Raw genomic sequence first — 25597 nt, 5'->3', positions numbered from 1 at the left:
AGTCACCACAATTATAAATATCATGAAAAGAGGAGCAACTATAAAGATGCTCCCCTGTCATTGGAGAAGTTTCTTCACAGCGCACACAGAGAGGTGAATCTGCCAGGTTGATTTGATGTAAATGGGCCTGTAAATAGTCATGTCCAGTAATGGTTCGGAAAGAGGCAACTCCCAGGGCTCTGGGAAGGAGAGAAAGGCGCGTACGCTGTTCATCATCCAGAAGGCAACCCCAGGGCTTTCGGTCAGCTTTGTTCCTCAGGGCAGAGACTGTAGCATGTTGGATTTTGCTTGCGAGAAGTCGCTTAGCGTTTCTAAGTGGAACCGGGCGAGAAGGTGGATGCAAGGACGCAGCCTCTTTAGCAAGATGTCCGCTTGTTCATTTTCAAAGATGCCACAATGGCCTGGGATCCACTGGAAGACAACCTCTCTTCCGGAACGCAAAAGAGAGTCAATGGATTTTTTAGACTGAAGCTCAAGTTCTGAAGGATATAGATTGTAATCAGTAATGGTCTGAATCGCAGCCTGAGAATCAACAAAGAGAACAATATTTTGTTCAACTGGTTCTCCAATATATCTGATGGCCATAAAAATTGCGTTCATTTCTCCATCGAAGTTATCTGCCCAAGTGTCGAGAGGCTCCTGAAGACTAAAATGTTTGGAGTACGCACCGGCACCTGCTCTACCAGCTGAAGGAGTGGCCGATCCGTCAGTATAAATCCTAAACCAATCCTGATCAGGGTACCCCTCGTGTATTGTGGCCAAAGCAATGAAGTACATCTCAGTCTGATGAGAATCTCAGGGCTCCCAACGCATTTTAGCCATAGAAAAGGGTAAAAGAGGACCACTTTGAATCAAAAAGGGGACCAAAGAGGACCAGTTAGGACTAAAAAGAGGACATTGGGAGGACCATTCATAGTTAAACCCAGGGAAGCACCAAAAGGCAAATTAGCTGCCTGGCACTAAATACGTGAAGATAATTCGTTAATTAACCATAATAATGATTTTTAATGATAAATCCTTATCACCTTCTGTACAACTAAACTTTTCATCCATTGAATTATATTATTTACACAAACATTTGGATGGGGGGGGGGGTGACAAGCAAGCATGTAACTGATCATCTTACAGAGTAACTTTAATTATAAAATTAATTTCCTACTAATTAAGAGGTAAAAACTGGCTAATTAAAAACAATCACCTAAGTGACCGATGAATCAGTGTATACCTAATAAAGACCTTTTAGATACAGTTATTACAGTAAACACCTTAGCACATAGTAGTTTACAAAAATTTTCACATAACCAGTTTAAAGGGAATGGGGAGATTTAATTCAAACTACTACTTTTAGTCATTGAAATGGATAGAATGAGGGAAAAAAATAACATGGACCTAGAAAATATTTTCATTTTCCCAACAGGTTTTTTTTAATTAATTTTTTTAAATGTCCGATTTTTCAAACAAGGCGTGGCCTTTATGACGTCACAAATGATGCACTTTGGCTCATCTTTCTACTGTGTTTCCACGTTATGATAATCAAGCAGCGAATTAAAATTCTGCTCTATGTTCGCTATCAACCATATCATTGCCAATGCACGTGAGCAAAGATACGAATTAAATATTTTGTACTGTGAATGGCAACACTGAATGACATTTCATCATTTGTGATTTTACACGACAGAAGTGTAAACAATGAAAGCACACCGATTAAAGTAATTTTTTTTAATATTAAACTTAAAGAATTTATTTAAAAAATGGTCAGATCCTATGTTTTTAAACATGCTCTTTCAGAAAAAAATACTTTTAAAATTTTGGAAACGACCCCATTCATTTTGATATAAGGTACATCAAAACAAGAAGATCTAGTTTAGAGCCTAGGAGGTCCCCCTCCCCCACCACAGCCCTTGGTTTTTACACATATTTCCAGTCTAAATATAGTAAGTTTATATACATCAGGGCCGGACTAATACTCCGTCAGTCCGTGCCCCGGCACAGAGTAAAGAGTTTTGAGGGGCGCAAAATTGCCAAATCAAAATATGAAAAATATTTGCAACTGAGCTGCTGGAAAAAAAAAAAAAAACTAAGTTCTCTGGAAAAAAAATACTGGCACCATCTACAAATGAAGAGGGCGCATCGCGATATCCCTTTATATATTCTATAACCGTAGTCTCCACAAGTTTGAAGTAAAAGGTGTTAGTTCTTTTATACTAATTACAGAGACTTTAAAATCATTTTGTCATAAGTAGGATCAACACCAGCAGGGGCGCCTCGAACTTAAATTTTTAAGAGGAGAGAACTTTTCTGCCGAACGAAGCTCTAAACTTTGCAGAATGATAAATTATGGATATTCACACATGTGCTTACATCTTTAGTAAATAATTACATTTAGGCATTTTATTATTTCAACTAGTGGTACCCGCACGGCTTTGCCTGTAATAGAAAAATTAAAAGGTATTTTCGTTCGCCTGTATATTTACAAATAATGTATGGTGAATTTTCTTGCCACTTGGCTTGCACTCATGTTACGGTTCCACGTTATAATTTAGTATCTCGCCAATTGGCTTGTGTCCATGTTACGGTTCCACGTTATGATAATTTCGAAATTTACTCGTCTATCTTATGATACTTTTGTTCTTAAAATTGGAATAGAAAAAGACCACATCGAATTTTCGAAAAATCGCTTTGAGGTGCACACCTCCATGCTACAAACTAACTTTGTGCCAAATTTCATGAAAATCGGCCGAATGGACTAGGCGCTTTGCGCGTCACAGAGGTCCAGACATCCTCCGGATATCCAGACAGAGAGACTTTCAGCTTTATTATTAGTACAGATTATGTCTCCAAATTTTCAGAATCATCAGGCAAAATGTCCCGAATTATGAAATTTTTGGAAGATTACAGTGACTTTCCATCGGAAAACAAAATTTTGCGGTTTTTTTTTTTTTTTTTGCAAACAGAAGCGAAAATTGAAAAATCCGACGTAAAAAGATTTTTTACAAGGTTTAAAATTTTTTATTATGACGGGGTTGCGAAAATTAAAGCCTCGCGAAAAAAATGCTCTTACAGTATTCAGTGCAATTTGGAAACTCATGGCACGCTTTAGACTAAAAAATATATAAATTTATAAATAAACAAGATAGCGTCTGGGGTGCTGATGTTTTTCTGTTTCTGTTTTTCTTACTTTCATTTTTTTCTTACCATGAAAATCTCAAAGCTGAATGCTGAAAAATGTATATGCCGTTAAAATATGGTTCAAACAGATAAATCAAAGTAGAGAGAGATAGAGAGAAGTGAGATTTAACGATTGATATGAAAAGTCGCACTAGAAGTTGTTAAATGGTTGAAGGGAAAAAACGAAGGTTAAAACAAGAACTCTGCAGGAGATTAAGGAGACACGATATTTAAAATGAAACATAGTAGAAAAATGACCATAGTTATCACACAAAAGTCAAAAATAAAATAAAATAATAAATAAATAAAAACACCTCCGTCCAAATCAATAAAATATACTTCTGGGGCTGTAAGCGTTTGAATTCAAACATGTTAAAATGTAAGGTAAGGGTGAAAATTAAAAGTTTTAATGTTTCCGGGTTTAGGACTGTATTCTGAAAGAGTTCCCAGGGTTAGGTGAAACCCCAGAACCCTAAAACCTGATCCCTATAACATCATCAAAGATTGTCTAAAGTTGTTTTCGAAACTTTAATTTTGAAAAATTTCCGAGGAAGTCTCCGCAAATCTTACCCTTTACCCTAACGTCATCAAAGATTGCTTACAATTTGCGTAATTATGATTTCAATTTTGAAAAGTTTTTGCGGAAGTTTTTGCAACCTTCCCTTCCCACCATTAAAGGTCGACTTTTGTTTAAACGATTTCAATTTCGAAAAATTCCGAAGGGAGAGGCACTAAATTCTCCTCATCCTAACATCCCGAAGATCGTCTAAAACTGCAATTTTGGAAATTAAAACTTCTGACAATTTACTAATGTAGATTTCTCCAATCCCATTCCTTCTCTTACAATTACTTACAATTACGTATTTTGGACGAAAAATGTATGGGGGATGATCCCAGATCCCATTCCGTTCCCTTACTTTAACAAGTGTTGCCTGCCGACCGAGTAGTGTAATGGTTAGGCGTTGGCATCTTACGCCTGAAGACAAAGGTTCAAACCTGGCTTTAATCGATGGATTTTCAAGATGAATAAAATAGACAGCGCCCGGGTCGTATGATTTTGCGGCATGTGAAAGATCCTTCGATTATTCGTTTGGCTTGAAGTACTCTCGGGAAAATTAAATTCCCAGCTCAGTTTCGCATTGTAAGAGCCCAGGTACCTCCATCTGATACGGATGCTACATCGGGAGATCGCACTAGGTCTACAAAAGTCAAAGCCTCTAACACAGTCCCATTAGAAATAAATAAAAAAAGACAAAGATTGCTAACTGCATTTTTTTTTTTTTTTTGGAAAATTTTTCTCTCTAGACGCTTTGACAACCTCTTCTTCCCTTCTCTTTTTCAAATTTTGTGTACAGAATCAAAATTTTGAATCGTTTAAAATTTTGTTTTGAGCCTCAAGTTCGAAAAATTCCAAACTAAGGTCCCCTTAACATTCCTTCTCTTCCATCATCAAATCATCAAAGATTGTCTAAAATAGCGTTTTCAGAGCTACTATTCAGAAAACTTTCAAGGGTGTAACCCCTAGACTCCCTATTTAGGCGCAAAATTTACCCATGGCGCAATGTTCACATTGCTTTTTTTTTTGAGCAATCACGAATTGCTTATTGTTTTCACTTGACCGTTGAACGACGTCCCGTCCCTTGATTTTATTTTTCTATTATAATGCAGGCGTCCACGTGCCTCGGAATCGAATTATTTAGAAACGACCGTCGATTGTACACAATCTTTTTTTCGCGAAAAAAGTATTCAGCACACAACATTCAGCACATAACAACCAGCCTCTGGCATTCATTTGAATTTTAAAGTCTTAAATTCTAATTTTTGTTGCGATAAGAGCCATTAATATAACCCAAGGAGTAGAGTCCTATCGCAATTCGTGATCGCAGAAAACATAATCTGATTTCAAAATCTCAAAATTCAAACTGTTTTATTTATTTATTTGCACACAGAAAAAGGATTAGTAATATGCATGTAATACATAAGCATAATTCTAGTAATTCTAGATTCCACATAGATAACACAAGTCCCCTGATTTGTGAGCTCATAGCGCTTCGCGCCCCCACGCCACAGGCCCGGATTTCTATTCCCGGGTGGAGCATGGCTGAACTCAGCCGTTCATCCCTTCAGTGGGTCGATAAAATGAGTACCAAGTGCACTTGGAAACCAAACACTGGGGGTTCCGCGTTAGGCTGACCACCTAACCGGGTCGTATGCCTTGCAATCCAGAGCCCCTGGTCAGGAAAACTGAGTTGGGCACAGTAGGCCTCGGCCCTCATGGACTGTCGTGCCGCAGCGTTTGGCTTTTTTACTCCCACTTAAGCCACAGACGTTAGATCTACTCTCTCTCTCTCTCTCTCTCAGATCGCTGTCTTATGATGGAGAATTTGAAATCACCAGAATCAAATCTGTCAACCGATTTGAAAATTGTTATTTACAATTTACATTAATTGCCAAGTTACTTTGACACATTTTATGTGTTTGCCAAAAAATGTAAAAAAGATCATGTGATTTTTTCATTTGTTGGGGGGGGGAGGGGGGACTCTTTATACATGCAGTTCAAAAGGGGCACAATTTTTCCCTTTTGCACGGAGTGGTTCAAAAGCTAAATCCGGCCCTGTATACATATGAGAGTTCATGACCAAACACCAAAGCAGGAGGTAATTTCTGGCTACGCTACTGACTGACTAAGTTCAAAAATATTAGAGGTTTGCAAATCATTTACTAGTATGCTAAGTATCCAAATTATATGTATTAGTTGTTCGGGCACCAAAAAATGTTGTAACTGTCTTCAAGTATGTATAAAAATTAGTGAGAAAGAAAATTATTTATTAAAGTCACCACACCCAAAAATTTACAAATGCTGCTTAAGCGACAAATACACTAAATGTAAATTTGAGCTTGCTTTTACTGGATAACTTAATGTAATAAATAAATATGTAAGTTCAGATTCATAGAGCTATATTTTCAAATTGAAAATACTCATTATGAGTATTTAAAAAAAATTAGAATACAAAGTTTTAGTTTTTAAAAATAAAATTAAATAATATAGTTTGAGGTAGCACATGTCAAAACAGCTTCCAATTTTCAAAAATATCAAAATAATTACAAGATGCAAAAGGATTGAAATCTTGACACGAGAATCAAATTTTCGCGAAGTATGTTCACTGTTCGCATAATTTCTTTAAAAAAATGTTCTCTAAAACTCAGGGTTGGCAAAAACCCGGGTTTTTTTAAAAAAGCCCATAGACCCAGAGTTTTTTTTGGGTTTTTTTAAATAAAACCCAAAAAAAACAATTAAAGTTGGGTTTTTTAAAAGAAATGTGGGGTTTTTTTTGTCTTTTTTTAGGGAAAATGTGGGGTACTTGTAGCATATTGTAGCGTAAGTATATGGACAAAGTGCAAAAATTGTCTTCGGGGAAAAAAAGCTGGAAAACTAGTTAAAATTCAGCATTTTCTGAAGAAAAGTATGAAAGACGAAAAAACCTAAGTATGGTGAAGTTTCGGTTTTTTTAATTTTCATTATTACCAACAGTTAAGGCAAAGTTACTTCTTGAGTGATAAAATCTATTGTTCATTTTTAATTACTACGTTTTTTTTTTTTTTTGCATTTTACTTTATTGTATTTATTTTGTTATGCAAAACTACTGTAGAACTTCAAGTAGTTTAAATCCCTTTTTACTGAATTCCAGCTTAATCAAGACATTTCTTTGAATTTTATGCTGCCTGTTTTTCTATTTCTGTGTACAGAGTTAGAAATATTCAACTTTTTTGTAAGATAATGAAAATACTGTACCTGTTCTGTCGACTGTTTGAAAAATCTGTTTATTTCTAAAAAATATACCTTGTGTTTATTTGAGATTTGTGATGTGTTGATTAGCAGAAAATAATTCACATGAAAGCCTTTTACCTAGATTAGTTTCCTCTGTACACATATTGAGAAAATCAGACATGACAGGACTTGGTAGAGATAATTTGAGTTATTTATTGACCAGTTAAAGAAAAAAGTTAAATACATTTATTTAAAATCTTTGAAGTATTTTTTTAATGCCGTTAAGAGTTAAGAAATACTATTAAAGTTCAAAATTCATTTTTTATGTTCATTGTCTGCGGTGAAGAACAAAGAAGAAAGAAGTTTAAATTGTGAAAGTATTTAAATGAATTATTTTTTTAAAAAAAATTCTCAGAAAATTTAAAAAAACCCAAAAGTGGGCTAAAAAATGGGTTTTTTTAAATGGGTTTTTTTCAAAAAAAACCCATTGGGTCCAATTCGGCCAACCCTGCTAAAACTAAACATGACTAAACATGACTAAAATTGAACATAAAATATGCTAGTCTAGGATAGCATATGTGAAAATAACATTCTATTGCGCAAAATATCAAAATATGTACAAAATGCAGAAAGATTTAAATCTCAAATACAAGAAGCAATTCTTCGCGAAGTTCGTGTTCGTGAAATGCTGCTATGGTTCCAAAAATAAGGAAGTTTATTATCTATTAAAATTAAACAAAAATAAGGTATTCTATGGTGGCGTATGTCAAAATAACTTCCAATTGCCAAAAATATCTAAATATTAACAAGATGCAAAAAGATTGAAATCTCAAACACGACAAACAATTTTCCGCGAAGTGCGAATAAGTTCAATGTTGCCATGGTTTCGAAAAATAAAGTAGTTTATAATCTATTAAAGTCAAACAAAAAATAAGCTAATCTATGGCGGAGTGTGTCAAAATAACTTCTGATTGCCAAAAATATCAAATTATTTACAAGATTGCAAAAGATTGAAATCTCAAACACGACAAGCACTTTCCGCGAAGTGCGAGAAAGTTCAATGTTGCTATGGTTCCAAAAATAAAAAAGTAAACTGTCTATTAAAATTAACCAAAAAATAAGCTAACCTAAGGAGGTGTTATGTCAAAATAACTTCCGCTTGCCAAAAATATCAAAATATTTTCAAGATGCAAAGAGATTGAAATCTCAAAACCCAGCAAGCAATTTTTGGTGAAGTCCAAAACAGTTTGATGTTACCATGGTTCCGGAAAAAAAAGTAGTTTATTATCTATTGTAATTAAACATAAAATAAGCTAATCTAAGTTAATGAATGTTAAAATAACTTCTGATTGTCAAAAATATCAAAATATTAACAAGATGCAAAGAGATTGAACTCGCATAAACAGAAAGTAATTTTTTGCGATGCTACATATCGAACACAAGTTCAGAAAATTGCACTGATAACACATTCTTGATTTTTTTCAAGGTTTTTCAAAGGCATATTAACCCGTGAGAAATATTGGTAGCAAAATGCTTTGATTTGACGTCATAACTCCTCCCCCAAATCTCTCCATTTGCTAGATTTCCATGTTACAGCAGTTGATGGAGGAGTAATGACGTCAATCTGAGGCGAAATAATACCAGAAAGTCAGGTTCAGTGGTTCAATAGAAAAATGGCGCCGCTGCCGCGTGTTCGGGCGTAAAAAACGTCAGCACACAATATCTTATAATGTATTGAAAATTTTTAAATTCTGATTTTTGAGTAAAAACAATATAAAAATGGACTAAACGGACCAAAATGTCAAAAAGCGGTCTAAAGCGGACTTTACCCTAAAAAATGGACTGTGGCGGGAAAAACGGACCATTTGGGAGCCCTGGAATCTGATTTCTTGACAGGCTGTACCAGATCAAACCTAGCTGCAGCATATCTCAGAGGGCCAGTATAAGAAGATGGTCTATAGATGCCAAGTCTGGAGTTAGAGACCTCAAAGGCCTCTGCAAGTCTTTGGCACTCAAAAGGAAAAGAATGTTGAGATTTTAGTCTAGTATGCGGAAGAATGTAATCAAGCCAGAAATGCTTCTTTCTCAATAATCTTTCAGCGAGAGAAAGGGAAGCCTTGATTTGTCTGCCAGTTAAATTAAAAAATTTTGTCTGTAGCTGCATAGCAGGAATAGGGGTGGATACCGCAGCACTAGTGATGAGTCTTAGTGCTTTATTTTGAACGAGGTTGAGTTTTGAAAGTGTGCTGTCCAGGGTTCATACTCAATTTGGATAAAAAAATTCCATGACTTTTTCATGACTTCATAAAAATTTTCATGACCTTATTATACGAAGATAATAGTACCATTTAATGTCAAACTTGCCAATTTTCGGAAAAAGGCTTTAGAAAAACTTTTACGTGAATGTCACTACCTAATTGGAGCACTTACTTGTGAATGAAAAAATATCAGCGCACATTGCAGAAACTAATAAATTATTCTTATGTTTGTATTTAGCATATAAATCCAAGTAAAGTAAAAATATAGTGAAATGTAATACACTGATGTTTACATGTCTAATAAATATTTAATAAATAAGGCAGAATAGTAATAATTTGACAAAAATTGAATGAGTCATTATTACTAAGTTTCCAATAATAAATTCATAAACACATTGTCCTTTGGTGTCAATAGTGCACAAATCACCCATGTAACTTGACCGTATATTTGTCCATTAAAGTAAAACCACGCTTTTCAGTAAATTCATTTTTCTAAACCAGATATTTCAGCTGGCCACAATAATCAGTTTTGCGAGCTGTATATTGGGCATCACTGTTTTAGAATATTATAATTCCCCAATTTTCATGTTCTATTGTCTGACTAAAATCTTCAATTTCTAAAGGCTTTAACATATTGAGATAAACTCTGATGAAATTATTAATGAATTTTTACAAGTAGTTGAAAGAAATGAACTCGGATGCAATTTAGTTGCACTTTTTGAGGAGGCGTGGCAAAATCAAGAACATGCATGTCTACTACTACAGAATATAAAATATAAGAAGTGCTGAAAATGATGGTGAATTCAAAATTAGTGATGCTTCAGTAGTAAAATCACATTTTGAAAATGGGCGAGCGGCAGTTACAGAAGCGGATGAAATTGAATTCCAAAACTCGGATTTGTTTTTGAGATCGTTCAATTTACATGCAATATTACTAAATCACTCAATATTTCTAGCCCTCTTTTAGCTATTGTTATTTTCTTGCTACTCAAGATATTTTTCCATGACTTGAAATAAATTTCCATGACTTTTAATAAAAATATTGATTTTCCATGACTTTTCCAGGTCTGAAATTTGTTTATTTTTTCCCCATGATTTTCCAGGATTTCCATAACCCGTACGAACCCTGGTCAGAGGCAGTAATTAGGACCTCTGAGCCATAATCCAATACAGGCTTAATGTAAGATGTAAAGGTGGATGTAAGAACACTTTGAGAAGAACCCCACTTTATTCCAGCAAGACGTTTCAATAGGCAAAGGCGGTCCACCACTCTGTCAGTCACTTGTTCAATGTACTTATTCCAAGTTAGTCTGGTATCAAGAGTTATGTCTAGGTAGGTAGCACAATCAGTCCGAGTTAATGCACTGTTTTTGTACACCAGGTCAACAGTAAACGTTTTAGTACTAAGTGTAACGAGTTCGAAATTTGTCTTTTCCGGGTTTTTGAACGCAATATGGACGGATACTAGGGGTTTAGAGGGGGGGGGGTCATGATCCCTCATGACTCTCCGCTTGTATCTGCCACTGAATGTGTGCCTAGATAAATCAAAATCCAACTGCTTAATCAATTTAAGAGGGCAACACAATCAAACATGTACTTACAACATTTTCTAAAATTATATCATTTACATCAACTAGTAAATCAAACTTTTCTTCCAGTTCTCTCTCTTGAAATTTTTCTCGAACACCTTGGTTCTGTACAATTGCTGTCATGCTGAAATTATAAATAAATTTAAGAATTGAACAAGTTATCATCAAATACTACTTTTATAATTGAGTTTCAATATGATGAATAATTTCTCTAAAACACACGAATTCAAATTCATAAATCGAATTCTTAAAGTAAGCTTGAATTTTTCCCACAATCAAATACAAGAGTTTTCCTGTTCAGAAAACATGTATGTAATGAAAACAACAAAATATGGGTTTTCAGATAGATGAGAGAAATGAATGAGAGATAATTCAACAGATCTAAGCACTGCTAACAGAGGTTTATTGTACAAGTTTCAGATTGATAGATTCAAATTTGATTGAAATGAACCTGAGTTATATTCATCATAATTTATTGAATCAAACATTAAAAAGCTTTTCCTTATTAAGGAAATATTCACTATTAAAACACTTTGTTTTAATAGTCAATCTTTACATTTAGTGTAAAAAAACTAAAGAGGGTTTATTGCTACAAAAGTCTTTGGAGAAGATATCCTTTTATCAGGAAGCATCCTACAATGCAAAAAGCTTCTAGTCAATTTTTAAAATGAGCACTCACATTATAAAGTCAGACTATGTCAACTTAGCATAGCACATGCAAATCATCTGTGACATAGCAACAACAAGTTTATGCGCTTAAAATTGGTAGTGAAGGAAGAGGAAAAGTTTTGTTTGCCATATGTACCAGTCAAACAATATTTTGACGGTATGATTGGATATTTTTTAGCAAGTTTTAAAAAAGAGGAAATTTTACTTCTGTCATATTGGATTACAAAGGAGAGTGGCAATACGTTATCTTTCCTCCTCCTTCATTATTCCTCTCTGCCAATTAATGAGAATGATTGGTCAAACCAAACATTTGACTGATAATTTGCAAGTGTATATGGCATTTCAAAAAGTTTTTTTTTGCCTATTTCTTCTCTGATATTTTTGCTGTCCGGACTGCCCCTTATAAAACTTCAAAATGAAGAATTTTCATCTATTTCGAAAAATATTTCACGAGGGAGAAATCTCTCAACCTACTACAATGAGGGGTATTCACAGGGTTCATACTTGATTTGGATGAAAAAATTCCATGACTTTTCCAAGACTTTTTCATGACTTCATAAAAATTTTCATGACCTTGTTATACGAAGAGAATAATACTATTTAATGTCAAACTTGCCAATTTTTTCGGAAATGGGCATTAGAAAAACTTTTACGTTAGTGCCACTACCTCATAGGAGCACTTACTTGTGACTGGAAAAATATCAGTGCATACTGCTGAAAGTAATAAATTATTCTTATTTGTCTTCATCACATAAATTCAAGTAAAATAAAATTATAGTGAATGCAACACAACTCATGTTTAAATGTCTAATAAATATTTAATAAATAGGGTAGAATAGTAATGAATGGGACAAAAATTTAATGAGTTATCACTAAATTTAAAATAATAAATTTACTTCCCCTTTGATGTCAATAGTGCATCTAATTACCCATGTAACTGGACAGCAAATTCATTCATTAAAGTAAAGCCACTTTTTTTCAGTAAATTCACTTTTCAAAACCAGATATTTCAGCTGGCCAAAAGGATCAGTTTTGTGAGCTGTATGGTGGGCACTACTGTTTTAGAGTATTAGAATTCCTCTATTTCTATGTTCTATTGCCTTACTAAAATTCATTTTAAAGTCTTTAACATATTAAGATAAACTCTGATAAATTTAATAATGAACTTTTTACAAGTAGTTCAAATGAACTTGGATGCAAATGAATTACTTTTTTGAGGGGGAGTGGCAAAATCAAGAATGTGCAAGTCCATTACTACAGAACATAAAATAAAGGAAGTACTGAAAATAACGGTGAGTTCAAAATTAGAGATGCCCCAGTAGTAAAATCACATCACAAAAAAGATGAGCAGCTGTTTCAGAAACAGATGAAATTGGATTCCAAAACGTTGATTTGTTTTTTAGATCGTTCAATTTATATGCAATATTACTAAATTACTCAATATTTCTAGTGTTCTTTTAGCTATTGTTACTTTTTTACTACCCAAGACATTTTTCCATGACTTTAAATAAATTTCCATGACTTTTGATGAAAATATTAATTTTCCGTGACTTTTCCAGGTCTGAAATTTGTTAATCTTTTTTCCATGACTTTTCAGGATTTCCATGACCCATACGAACCCTGTATTCAATACTCCATATTTAAAGGTACCCTATACCTCTCTCCTGGTGTATTGCTTCCTCCAAAGTGAATACAAATAAAGACAGTGGGAGCAATAAAAGACAAAAAAAGATCATGGGTGCATGTATCAGATAATAAAACTGTTCTCCAAAATCTAAATTGTAGATTTCATTCAGCGAAACCTATAGATTTTTGGGAATTTTACTACATTTGGAAATTTTCCACTTTGGTAGTTAATGATTTGTCGAGCACACCCCCTTTCCCTACTGTTTGGAAACCATGCATATAATAAATTTTTTTGGTTCATGATGTTTTTGCAAGGTACAGATGTCCTTGCTGTTTTCAATGACGTCACGCTTCCGGCCACTTCCAGTCGATTTACTCAGATTTACTCATTCTCGTCTTGCTTCTCTCATTAATTTGTCCGTCGTCGGACTTAGTGTATACCATTTTTCCTTTTATGCACTGATGAAGGGTTTTGTTTTAATTACCTCAAGACAGTTGTTTGCAGGGGGTTTTTTTAATTCTTTTTAATTGACTTTATTTGTACATATGTTGTATTTTTACTCATTCCATCGTACAAAGTTTACGACTGCTTCTTTTACATATTCTTTTTAATTGAAATATTACTATTTACAACTATCTCACTTACAGTGACAAAATAGACTGTCCTTTTTGAGCCAAGAATGTGCGAAATCCCTGAAATGTACTGTAGTAATCATAATCATCACCGGCTGCTGGCAATGCATTTGAAGCTCTAGTGGCAAGCAAAATAGATCGAAGAGATTCCTAAAAAATAACAAAATTAAATGTTAATTCAATGCCTAACAGCTAAAGATTTCAATGCAGGAAATAAATAATAAACTAAATCTGTAAACACTAGGTTTCGGATGCGTGATATTTCTGCATAGATGCTCCAGTTATGGCCACTACACCAGTTATGGCCACTTTATGTCAATTTCTCCAATATTCAACATATAATATTTATATAACAAATCAGGTACAATTTCACAACAAAAACAAACCCTTCTTTACTACTTGCAACCTCATTGGTTCATTTTTTTAGAACATGTGAATTTCAAAAAAAATAAAATATTTTAGAATGTGTTCTTTGTTCATAACTGTTAAGATTTCTGTTACGGAACAAGGTTTTTTCCTACTCCTTCAACATCTGACTTAGAGAAACAGAGATTGTTCTTAAAATTGATTAATATTTGCTTTTATAAGGTGAGCTTTCTTCCTCTTTTGATTTTACATTAAAATTAGTTATTTTTAGTATTAGTATTTAATAGAGGGTGGCCAAAACTGGAGCATGAAATCTATTACATGTACCAGTTTTGGCTATTCAGGTGGCCAAAAGTGGAGCAACATATGTTCTAGTTTTGCCCACATAGTTCATTATTTAAATTGTTTGGGCATAAAATAACTTGAAATATTTGGTTAAAATGAAAACAAAACTTACTTTTGTTTCTGTTTGCATAGCTACAGCTCTAATTTAAAAAAAAAAAAGCAAAACAGGTGGTAAACCTAGTGAAAAAAGATTTTGCTATTCACCATCAAAAATACAAAGTGCAGTTACGGCTGTTAAAAGTTGAATGCCTGCTTCAAAAGCAAGTAATGTTTTTGGAGTGCCAAGGTCCACTCTACGCCATAAAATAGCCAGAAGGGTGCCACTTTCTTCAGGTCATAATGGACTTCAAGCCATACTAGGACCCGAGATTGAGAAGGAATTAGAAAATTGGATTTTGAGCATTGCAAAAATGGGGTTTCCCAAAACTAAAGAACAGCTTCTTGATTCTTTGCAGAAAATAGTTGAAGCCAACAATATTGAAACACCATTTCATAATGGCCGTCCAGGCAGGAAGTGGTACGATTCTTTTATGAAAAGACATCACAAAAATTAGTGCCAAAAAAGCAGAATATTTGAATAAAGCCTGGGCTATTGTCACCAAAAGTCAAATTAGAAAATGGTTCGATGAAGTAAAAGTTCTGCTTGGTGAAGCTGCAAATTTTTTGACTAATCCAAATTCTGTATTCAACACTGATGAGACTTCTTTCTTTTTGTCTTCTAAAGGTGCCCTGGTCCTTGCTCCAAACAGAAAAAATACTAATGATGTTGCTGGATCAGTTAAAGAAAATATAACGACATTGATTACAGTAAACACTGCTAGTGAAGTTGCTCCTTCACTAACAATTTTCAAATACTTGAGATTACCTAAGCATATAATAGAGTGCTCCTGAGAATTGTGGAATTGATATTTCTGATTCTGGGTGGATGATGGGGAAGACCTTTTATAAGTACATCGTTAATGTTTACCTCTTTCTATTAGAAAAAAGGCATCATTCCCGGTGATTATTTTTCTGGATAGGCACAAGTCACACATAACTTTGTATTTAAGCAATTTTTGTCCTGAAAAAAATATTGTTGTAGCGTTATACCCTAACACAAGCCATATATTGCAGCCACTTGATATATCTCTTTTTGGACCACTGTAATAATGCTGGAAATCCTTTTGCAGCAATGGACATTTGACCTTAACTTTGAAGATATCACAAAATATAATATTTATCAAGCCCTAAAACAAATAATATTTCATCCTTCCGTAACTAGTGCAATTAAGTCAGGATTTGAGACATCATTTACATTCAAATAATTCATTACATTACATTATAGTCAGTAATTTGCCACCCATTAGTCAGGGCTAAAGCAGAAATACATGAAATACACCGCCAGCTCAGTCATTTCCAGCCGAGGACTGCTGTTTCATGCTTGTTAGCACTCATCAGCCCGGCATAGGAAAGTGACTGAACTGGAGATGGAAAATCTCTTAAGGAAGCCAAGAGATGAGTGCTAATAAGCATGAAACTGCAGTCCTCGTCTGAAAATGACTGAGCTGGCATATATTTCATGTATTCCTGCTTTATCCCTGGCTAATGGGTGGCAATTTACTGAATATACCATGCCTTGCAATCAGTGCTCGAAATTAGCGGTCGTTAGTCGTATTTGCAACTGTAAATTTCATTTTGACGACCGCGATTTGAAACGTAGTCGTCACTGTGACGCCTAGCTTTCCCCCCTACTAAGCTTTCACTTTCGGAAGATTTGTCTCCAAAAACATCTGCGTGCGTTGCGATCACGGAAAATTTCCTGGAAGTATCGCTTTCAGTCGGATAAACTTGAACAATTCCCCCCCCCCACCACCACCTTCGCCCGCGAACTGTAGCAGCCAGTGTCATTGCAAGCACACCCCTCCATTCCTCCTCTTTCTGGAGTAATCTTTTCTCCCCTTTGTTCCCTTAGTGTTGTTTACCCCCGATCGCCCCACCCCTCCAAAACCGGACTCATCTCAGGGTTGTTTGAGCAGCAGCAGATAGTCTGATCTTTTTCATGTTTCAAATTCGACCCCCCGTCGTAACACGAACGCACGGCGAGCACAAGGATTCCTTTTTTTGGCACAGGATTTCGCTCATCTTTTTTTTTTTAATCATCGCTACCATCATTTTTTATTTGTTCAAAATATGAGTAAACGTAACTTAAAGTCATATTTTACGCCACTAAATACTAGCAGAAATAAACGGCCAAGGATTGCCGATGAAGTCGAAATAAAAAAAATAATGACGAAGTGGATGCGACTTCTAAATGTACACGGAAAAGTGTCAACGCTGCAACTTTCATCAAGTGGCAAAAGCAGTTTCCGTGGTTGGAAAGAAAGGGTGAAGACCTGATGGTATGTAAAGTCTAAAGATTTTGGAAAAAAAGAAGATACTGGATTCATCGATGGTTGTCCTACTGCAAGATTCGAAACAATAAGTAGTTTTCTTGTTGATTAGTGCAGGCGGTTCATTCGCTTTTTTTATTTTTATTATTATTTTTAAAGATATTTATTAAATTGCGCTTAATTGTTTTTCAAAACACATCATAAATGCAATTTTCAATACTGAACACGTTTTTCCCGGAATAATAGTCCCGGTGTTTGATATTGCAATCCTTTTGCATCTTGCCGATATTATAATACTTTTAAAATATAGAAGTTATTTTTACATATGCTACGATTAGGTTAGCTTTTTTCTTTTTTATTTTAATTTATAACATATTATTTTTTCAATACATGCGGACAATGAACATGTGCTTTGTCGGAAGTTTATTTTCGCTTTTGACCTTTCAATCCTTTCGAATCCTGTAAATATATTAATATTATTTGGCAATTGGACACATGCCACTTCAGATTAACTTGTTTTCTGCATTTGTTTTTCTTTTCGATGAATAAATTTATTTTCGAAATCATTCCAACACTAAACTTTTACTTTGTGGAAAATTGCGTATCGTGTTCAAGATTGCAATCCTTTTGCATCTTGTAAATGTTTTAATACTTTTAAAATCTAGAAGTTATTTTTACATATGCTACCTTTAGGTTAGCTTATTTTCTTTTTTATTTTAATTTATAATGTATTATTTTTTTCAAAATATGCGGACAATGAGCACGTGCTTTGTGAGAAATTTATTCTCGTTTTGGACCTTTCAATCCTTTTGCATCTTGTAAGTAAATATATCAGGGTTGGCTTTCTGCCGGCAGAAACTAGTTTTTGCCGTGCCAGTGGCAGAAACTGGTTATAACCGGTAAAAACCGGCAGAAACTTAAAAAAGTCTTTAATAACTCAAGTAATTAGTAAATGATATTTGTTTAAGTAAACTAAAAAAATAAACATTATTTCATCATTTAAAAAATAAAATCCCATGCTAGTGCCCTTGATTTAGTTCAGAAAGGGAACTTTCCAATTACAGTGACTCGTAGTATTTGTATTAATTTAACAAAGGATAAAAAAATCATACAAGGGTGCTTAGGAAATAGGAGTGACATACAGAATTAAACAGGTATTACTGATTGTAATTTGCTCACTTATATGCTTCCTCTAAATTGTTTGTAATTAAAATTATCATGTCATGTGCTTGAAGAAGAAAGTGCCAGAATTTTACTTGCCTAAATTTTGTACCTAATGTCACAGCTTTGCAAAACAAACTGGCCCCATTTCTCAAAACTTATTTTTCCAGTCAAAATTTTACCACTACCCCAGTTACTACATGGTGGACCATTTATACAATAGATGAAAGTTTAACTTTTTTAACAATTAATTATTTTTTCCATACATTTTCTGTTGTATATCAAGAATTAATTTTTCATTTTGTGAGTTTTTGCCAGTTTCTGCCACAAAGTGGCAGAAAGTGGTTTTTGCCATGCCGGTTTTAACCACCACGGCAGAAACTTGCCAACCCTGAAATATATTAATATTTTGACAATAGGGAAGTTTTCGATTTTTCAATTTTATTTTTATATGATAGAGTAACATGAACATCATAGGTGAAAAAAATTTTGCGATACGATAAGTGGTTTTTTTAAATTAATTTTTAAATTTCAAGCCCTTGTGATGTCAAATGGCATAGGAAGTGACGTCATGCGCTCTTCCGATAGGAGAGAAACGCTAGCGAACCGGTTCCCATGTCATGGGAGAACCGAAGAACGTGCATTCGACTTCGAAGACGAAACGTCACGAAGGCTTATCTCCTCGCATTTAACTCCATGCGTTTCTGGAACATTAAACCTCTCATCCTCTCGTAAATATTCGAATATCATCATTCATATTACTTGAGGAAGATTATTTAGATTGTGCTTTAATGAATCCGACCTCCATAGCGTGTTCAAAAGGATTACTGAATTTCTAAAAAATAAAAATATCAGCGCGCTCAAAATGTCCCTAGCGAAAACAAGGGATCTTCGGCGGAAGGCTGCCTATTTGCGCCCTGTGACGTAGGCTCGTGACGTTTCAGAAGAGCGCACTCTTGAGCGTGGATTTTTAAAAATTGATTAAAAATCAACCATGGTGTTTTAAAATTCGGCGATGGTGAATTTTTTAGTTTTTAGGGTCAATTAACAATATCTAATAGCCAAAATATGAACATTTAATAGGTTGCAACTTCCCTATTAGTTGCATGACACTCAGATTAACTTATTTTCTGCATTTGTTTTTCTTTTAAATGAATAAAAAATTTTCAAAATCATTCCAACACTAAACTTAGTGGAAAATTGCGTATTGTGTTCGAGATTGCAATCCTTTTGCATCTTGTCAATGTTTTAATACTTTTAAAATCTAGAATTTGTTTTTACATATGCTACCTTTAGGTTAGCTTATTTTCTTTTTTATTTTAATTTATAATATATTATTTTTTTCAAAACATGCGGACAATGAGCACGTGCTTTGCGGGAAGTGTATTCTCGCTTTTGACCTTTCAATCCTTTTGCATCTTGTAAATATATTAATATTTTTTGACAATTAGTCGCATGCCACTTCAGATTAACTTATTTTCTGCGTTTGTTTTTCTTTTTAATGAATAAATTTATTTTCGAAATCATTCCAACACTTAACTTGTACTTTGTGGAAAATTGCGTATCGTGTTCGAGATTGCAATCCTTTTGCATCTTGTCAATATTTTTAATACTTTTAAAATCTAGAATTTGTTTTTTTTTTTCTTTTTTTTTTTGGTTTTATGTCACTAAATTAAGTTAATAGTAATTATGGTACTTGTATAAACTTTGCAAGTGATTTCAAAATGCATTATTTTAATACATTGTACATATATATCAGCTTGTTTTCATGCATATTATAGTTTTGTATAAATTTCAGCATGTTATTGAACGCATTTGCAAATTGCAACCAAGTAAAGCATAATGGCACCTAAGAAAAAAATATTGGTTGCCAATGGCACGTAAGTAGCCGATGCTAATTTCGACCTCTGCTTGCAATCAATCTTCGAGTTGAACCGAACCATTGCTTTGGTCACTCGTCTGGTCTGTGCTAATTCTGTTTTAGCTACCAGTTTGTTTGGCACTCTTGGCTTCCTTAAGAGATTTTCTATCTCCAGTTCAGTCACTTTGCTATGCTAGGCTGATGAGTGCTAATAATCACGAAACAGCAGTCCTCCGCTGGAAATGACTGAGCTGGCGGTGTATTTCATGCATTACATTATAGTACTTTTAAAAAAAAATTTGTTTCTAAACATATTTTTAAAGATTATCATCTTAATGTGGCCATAAATGGTACACGAATGTGGCTAAAACTGGTGCAGAGGTGGCCATAACTGGTACACGAATGTGGCTAAAACTGGTGCAGAGGTGGCCATAACTGGTACAAAATGGAAAAAAATATTTGGTAATTTTTAACTCAAAATCAAAAATGTTCTATTCCAATGTTTTAAAATGGTTACAGAACCAAGTAAATAAACTAAATAATGATATTTGCATGAATAAATACACTTTAGTCTGTCATTTACTATAAATTTTGTTTTTCAAATTTTCTCTAAAAGTAGCCATAACTGGAGCATCTACCCACTTAGGCAAAAAAAAAAACTGTAAATTAATGTAAACAATATCAATGAAATAATTGAAAGTGTACTTGGGAATATGAACTGGCGTCTTTGAAACCAGAAATAATAAAATCACTGTCCACCGGTCTTGAGTTCTCTTCCGTCATGGTTTTTCGTTTTTCATAAAACAGAGTTGTAAACAAACGAACATGGAACAGCGTGGCAGAGTTTAGCTGTCAAGTTCTGTTGGAATATGGAGTCTTAAATCCTGACTCCGTTTTGCTTATACTCCTCGTTTGTATACTTACGATGTGGCAACGATCCATTTTGATTTTCGTCTGCAGACCGAGTTTCTGCATTCAGTGTCACTGTTTACAATGAAAGAAACTGGTTTTATTTAATAATCACTTGCTTTAAAGATTAGATAAGCATCCACAGATTAAATGATTGTAGCAAAAATACTTAGATGACTACAAATAAAGAGAGAATGAGAGTTTTCACTGATTTTCTGATGAGGAACAAAAGGATTGAAACCAGAAAAATACGATTAAAAGAAAGTATTTGGCTTCAAATGAATCGTTCATAATTCCTGTATAACATCTCTAGTTGAAAACTTTTAAAAAACGTCTTTTTTTAAATCGAATTAAAAAAAACAAGTTTTTTAACATGTGTGCCTAAGAAATGGAATTTCGTCTGCTACAAGACAGCACAAACGTCTATAACATTCTCAGTTTTTTTTTTCCTCGCTGCACTATAAGTAATATTATATTGGCGTAATGCCCAAAATTTAGCTCAGCATTTGTGATGGTGATACATCATTTGCTTTTATGATTTACTTGTTTGGGAGACCTCTCATTTCAAATCTCCCCCCCCCCCCCCCGCTGTAGGGGACAAAGAAAATTATACCAAAAGACAAAAATAAAACCCCACTCACATTCATATGAATACGTAAAATTTCCCCAGCCAGAGAAGCAATTGACTGCCCTAACCACTTGAAATAACAGGCCTAACCTACACGAACTGTCAACAGCATACGCTATTTCTTAGAAAAAGAAAATCGGTCTTTTGAGTTTTTCTACCAGAAATGTATTTCATCAAGAATTGAATAAATATCTTAATGCTTGAAAAGTAAAAGAAAACAAAACAATGTAAAAAGGCAAATTTTGCTGAAAAACTGCATACTCACGCTTCAGGGTTTCAAGGAAACCTCCTTTCAGTAGAAAGCAGTGAACTTTTGGATGTAGAGACAAGAGTATGTAATACTTCTATCGAATGTCTTAACATCCAAAATTTACTTTTAACATTAAAAAAGAGGTTCCTTGAAACCTTGAAAAAAAAAAGAGTATGCGGTTTTCCTGCAAAATTTGCCTTTGTAGTTTGATTTTCATTTACTTTGTTTTCTGTTGGCTTACTTTGGAATCAGGCTAAACGCTTCTCACCTCTCTCACAAATACACCTATAATAGTTTTTACTAATAAACATTGTTCTCAGATACACGTCTGACTGTGGAAGAAAAAACAAAAATTTGTAGAATGTAAAAACCATTGTTGTTTTTTTTTTTTTTTTTGATAATTTTATACTTCTACAAGTGTTTCATGTACAGTAAAACCTGTGTAAGTTGACCACTTGCGGTCAATACTTTGGTGCTCAACTTATAGAGGGTAGTAATGAAATAGAAGGTAGAATTTTTTTGAGCACTCACATTGCTGATTGTTCTCATTTGACTGTTTTGAAATCCTATGATTTTGCCCCCCCCCCCGTCCCCGTCCCCAGCCTCCCTCTGCAGCACCACCATTGACCGGCCCCTGCCGATGCTGCTCCTCTTGCCACATCCGTCTCTAGGTTACATCCATATCCAACACACACACGCATACATACATACACACTCATGCCTGCACACAGACACAAACACGCCAACACACACACACACACTCGTAATTGCGAAAAACATAATTTGAATACAAGATGTCAAATTAACTAATTGGAATATTTTAAACTCACTTTCATTGTTCAACATTGCTTTAAAACAATAAGAAAAATGTTGTTTAAATATTTTTAGAGATTATTTACCAGAATGATACATAAAGTATCATACAAATTTAAAATTTCTGTGAATCGATAAAAAAATAAATTAATTTTTAAAAATGCCTCCTTGCCTATGAAAAACTACTTACTTAATATTAACAATTCCTAAAAATTCATAACAAGTCAAAAGTGACATTTGATTTTTTCTTGTACATTTGTAACTATGGTAATCTACTTTTCAACAAACTCCATTTTGAAGTTTGGCGCATTTTCTGGGACTTAACATGAGCACAATGTTTTCCGATGGAAGCATAAATATTCATAGATTTTTCTAAAATGTCTGGTTACTTATTTGAGGCGTAACTGATGAAACTTTTAGTACAATCTATTAAATTGTGCTTTTGCCTAGTGGTCAACTTACAAAGCGTTTTTTACAATACTCCAAACTAGTGATGTGGATCGGGTAAATACCCAGCGGGTAGGTAAATATTTTTTGGGTATTTACCCGGATATTTACCCAAGGCCTGGGTAAATACCCAAAAACTGGGTATTTTATAAAAAATGCAAAAAAGTGAATGAGAATTTTTTTTTTAATCTAAATATGAAATAATTGGTGAAACTGATATATATACATATGTATTACACAGTTTATAATTTTTTTAATTGAAAGACTTGATGAAATCATGAAAGAAACATATCTAGAACCAAAGAATCTTTCTTTTCAATGTCATAATTGGAGAAGTATAAGCAATTCATTATGAACTTCAGGATTTCAAAATCACAATCTAGGTTAGTCATATCCAAAAAGAAAAAAAAAGGAAGCATGAGGGATGTTTGGAAGAATAAACTGAGAAGTTATTAAGACACTGTGGTGTTATTTATTTTATTGATATTTAAGTGATAACATGGAAAATATAGAAACAATTTTCACATTAATGAGCAAAAAAAAAAAGCAAAAATTTTCTTTTCTGTTGCCTTGCTCATTTGCATTTGCTCCCCTGTAGGGTGGGAAGGTAAATATTTTTTTGGGTATTTATCCGAAGGCAGGGTAAATCCCCTAGTAATTGCTCATTTTTCAAAAAATTTTTAGGTAGTATTAAAAGGTGACTATTTTCTTTTTTAAACATAAACCCTAAAATAAAAGATTAAAAATTTTAAATGAATTTTAAATGTTTATGTATATTATGTGTGTGTATATATATACATATATGTGTGTGATACAGAATACACCTGAACAATTGAACTAAATTTGGAGGAAATTTCTGCATAAGATATAGGTAAATAAATAGTAATAATGAATTGAGCGACATTTCGTTACATTTTGGTGTCATGCAGGGACATATTACTGGGTTATAATAGACTAGGACCTAAAAAATTGATGTTTGCTTTTTTTGTAACCAGTTAAGCTTTTTTCTTTTTGTAGAATGGCTTTTTATATCTGAAATTTGGCTATCAACATTGATTAGGCTTATCCAACACATTTAATGTGAATATCATATTAGATTGCTAAGCTGTTTAACACAATAATTCTTTAAATATGTGATCAAAATACAATTTTTGGGCAAAAATTTATTGTTTTGTATATGGTTGGTTGTATATATACATAATGAACTATATACAGAAAAGTATTTTAGTTGAATATAAATTTTTGAAATAAATACCCGGGTATTTACCCATTTTGGGTATTTACCCGGGTATATACCCTGGGTATTTACCCCTAAAAATAAATACCCGGGTATTTTACATCACTACTCCAAACCAAAGCTGGTGTATATTAGTGGTCAAGATAGAGAGGTGGTCAAGTTACAGAGGTTTCCCTTCATTATATAAGATAGGACTAATTCCGTTCCTGACAAAAGCAGTCAACTTAGACAGGTGGTCAACTTTACAGCTTTTACTGTATCAGTCAACAAACCATTTAGTATTTAAGGATAACGGATGCAAAAAATCGAGATTGAATAGTGAAGAGAAAAGTAAAACAGCAATTAAGGTATCCATCCTCAGAACCGAATAATTAGTGCTCACAAAATTTGACTTAAATCAAGAGAGATACTACTTGCATACCTTTAAAATACTAGCAATTCAAATTCTTTAGATGGAAGTAAAAATGAAATAAATACATTTGCACTGAATGCAAAAGAGGGGAGCTTGAAAAGATCGTCTTTTCATCCTTGCATTTAGCAAAACTTTATTAATATCCACTTCAAAAATACCAATATGAGACAACTAGCAACAGGCTCCAGGCCCAGCTAGGTTAGTCCTAGTCAATTTATTAGTCCTCAATGAGGATAAATGGCCTTCTTAAAGCTATCCACCCTATTGAGAAGGAATAGATGGAGAGAGTGCAACCCTACTATCCCGATATGACAACAGTACCATGTGACCTGGGGAGCAATTTCGAGTTGATAATAACAGCTGAAGAAGTTTTCATTAGCTGAAGCCATGCATGATAACAACCTTCAACTGTAGAAGGGAAAAATTAGATTTATAATAATAGTGTAGTATTCTAGCATTGTAAACTGTGAGACAAAAGCCACACCAGGAGGTCCAGTAATTTTTTCCTAGCATGTACGAATGTTTTTTACTTCTAAATAAAGAAAAAATAATATTTATGTGCATTCAACGAGTACATATTCCACAGTTGCCTATAATTTTTAAATTTTTGTACTTATTTTACCTATAAAAGTTATAAAACATTGTATATCTTGAGTGCAAATAACATTTTAGTTCCATAAAATCACTTTTTATGAAACTAGTAATTATTTTAACAGCTCTTAAGCATTTTGTGTACATTTGCTTTGTTGGCGAGTATCTTCTGGCCAAGCTCCTGTGAACAGCAGATGCGCAAGAATAAAGATTTGCTATTTTTATGCTTCAATTTAAATACTAGTATGCCTGCGCATGAAATCATTTCAAAACTTGATTACAATACATATGAATAAATAAATTTTCAGTCAATAACAGAACACTTTGAACAAGTTGTACATGCCTGTCATTTTAGGGAATAAACATCAAAATACATGAAAAATGCAATTATATTATATTTTAAAATCCGGAAAGAAGTGGGGAGAGGGGATTTGAATGATAGACCTGTATTTGTATCCGTTATTTATTTATTTATTATTATGTAATAAAGAAGTTG

At 33.8% G+C, this 25597-nt stretch overlaps 1 protein-coding gene across 1 annotated transcript in view; it reads right to left on the bottom strand.

Annotated features, from left to right (window-relative positions):
* Positions 1-20644, bottom strand: part of LOC129221905 (exosome component 10-like) — a 91509-nt gene extending 70865 nt beyond the window's left edge. The window contains exons 1-3 of the mRNA XM_054856281.1: positions 20520-20644; positions 13726-13862; positions 10797-10908 (exon numbers count right to left, since the gene is read on the bottom strand). Coding sequence (XP_054712256.1) covers positions 10797-10908; positions 13726-13862; positions 20520-20597 — 327 coding nt within the window. The 5' untranslated portion in view covers positions 20598-20644. The remainder of the gene's footprint in view (positions 1-10796; positions 10909-13725; positions 13863-20519) is intronic.
* Between the last annotated feature and the right edge of the window lie 4953 nt (positions 20645-25597).

Source organism: Uloborus diversus, chromosome 5, assembly GCF_026930045.1.
Source record: "Uloborus diversus isolate 005 chromosome 5, Udiv.v.3.1, whole genome shotgun sequence".
In the NCBI taxonomy this organism is placed as follows: Eukaryota; Metazoa; Arthropoda; class Arachnida; order Araneae; family Uloboridae; genus Uloborus; species Uloborus diversus.
This window is presented reverse-complemented; position numbering and strand designations above follow the sequence as displayed.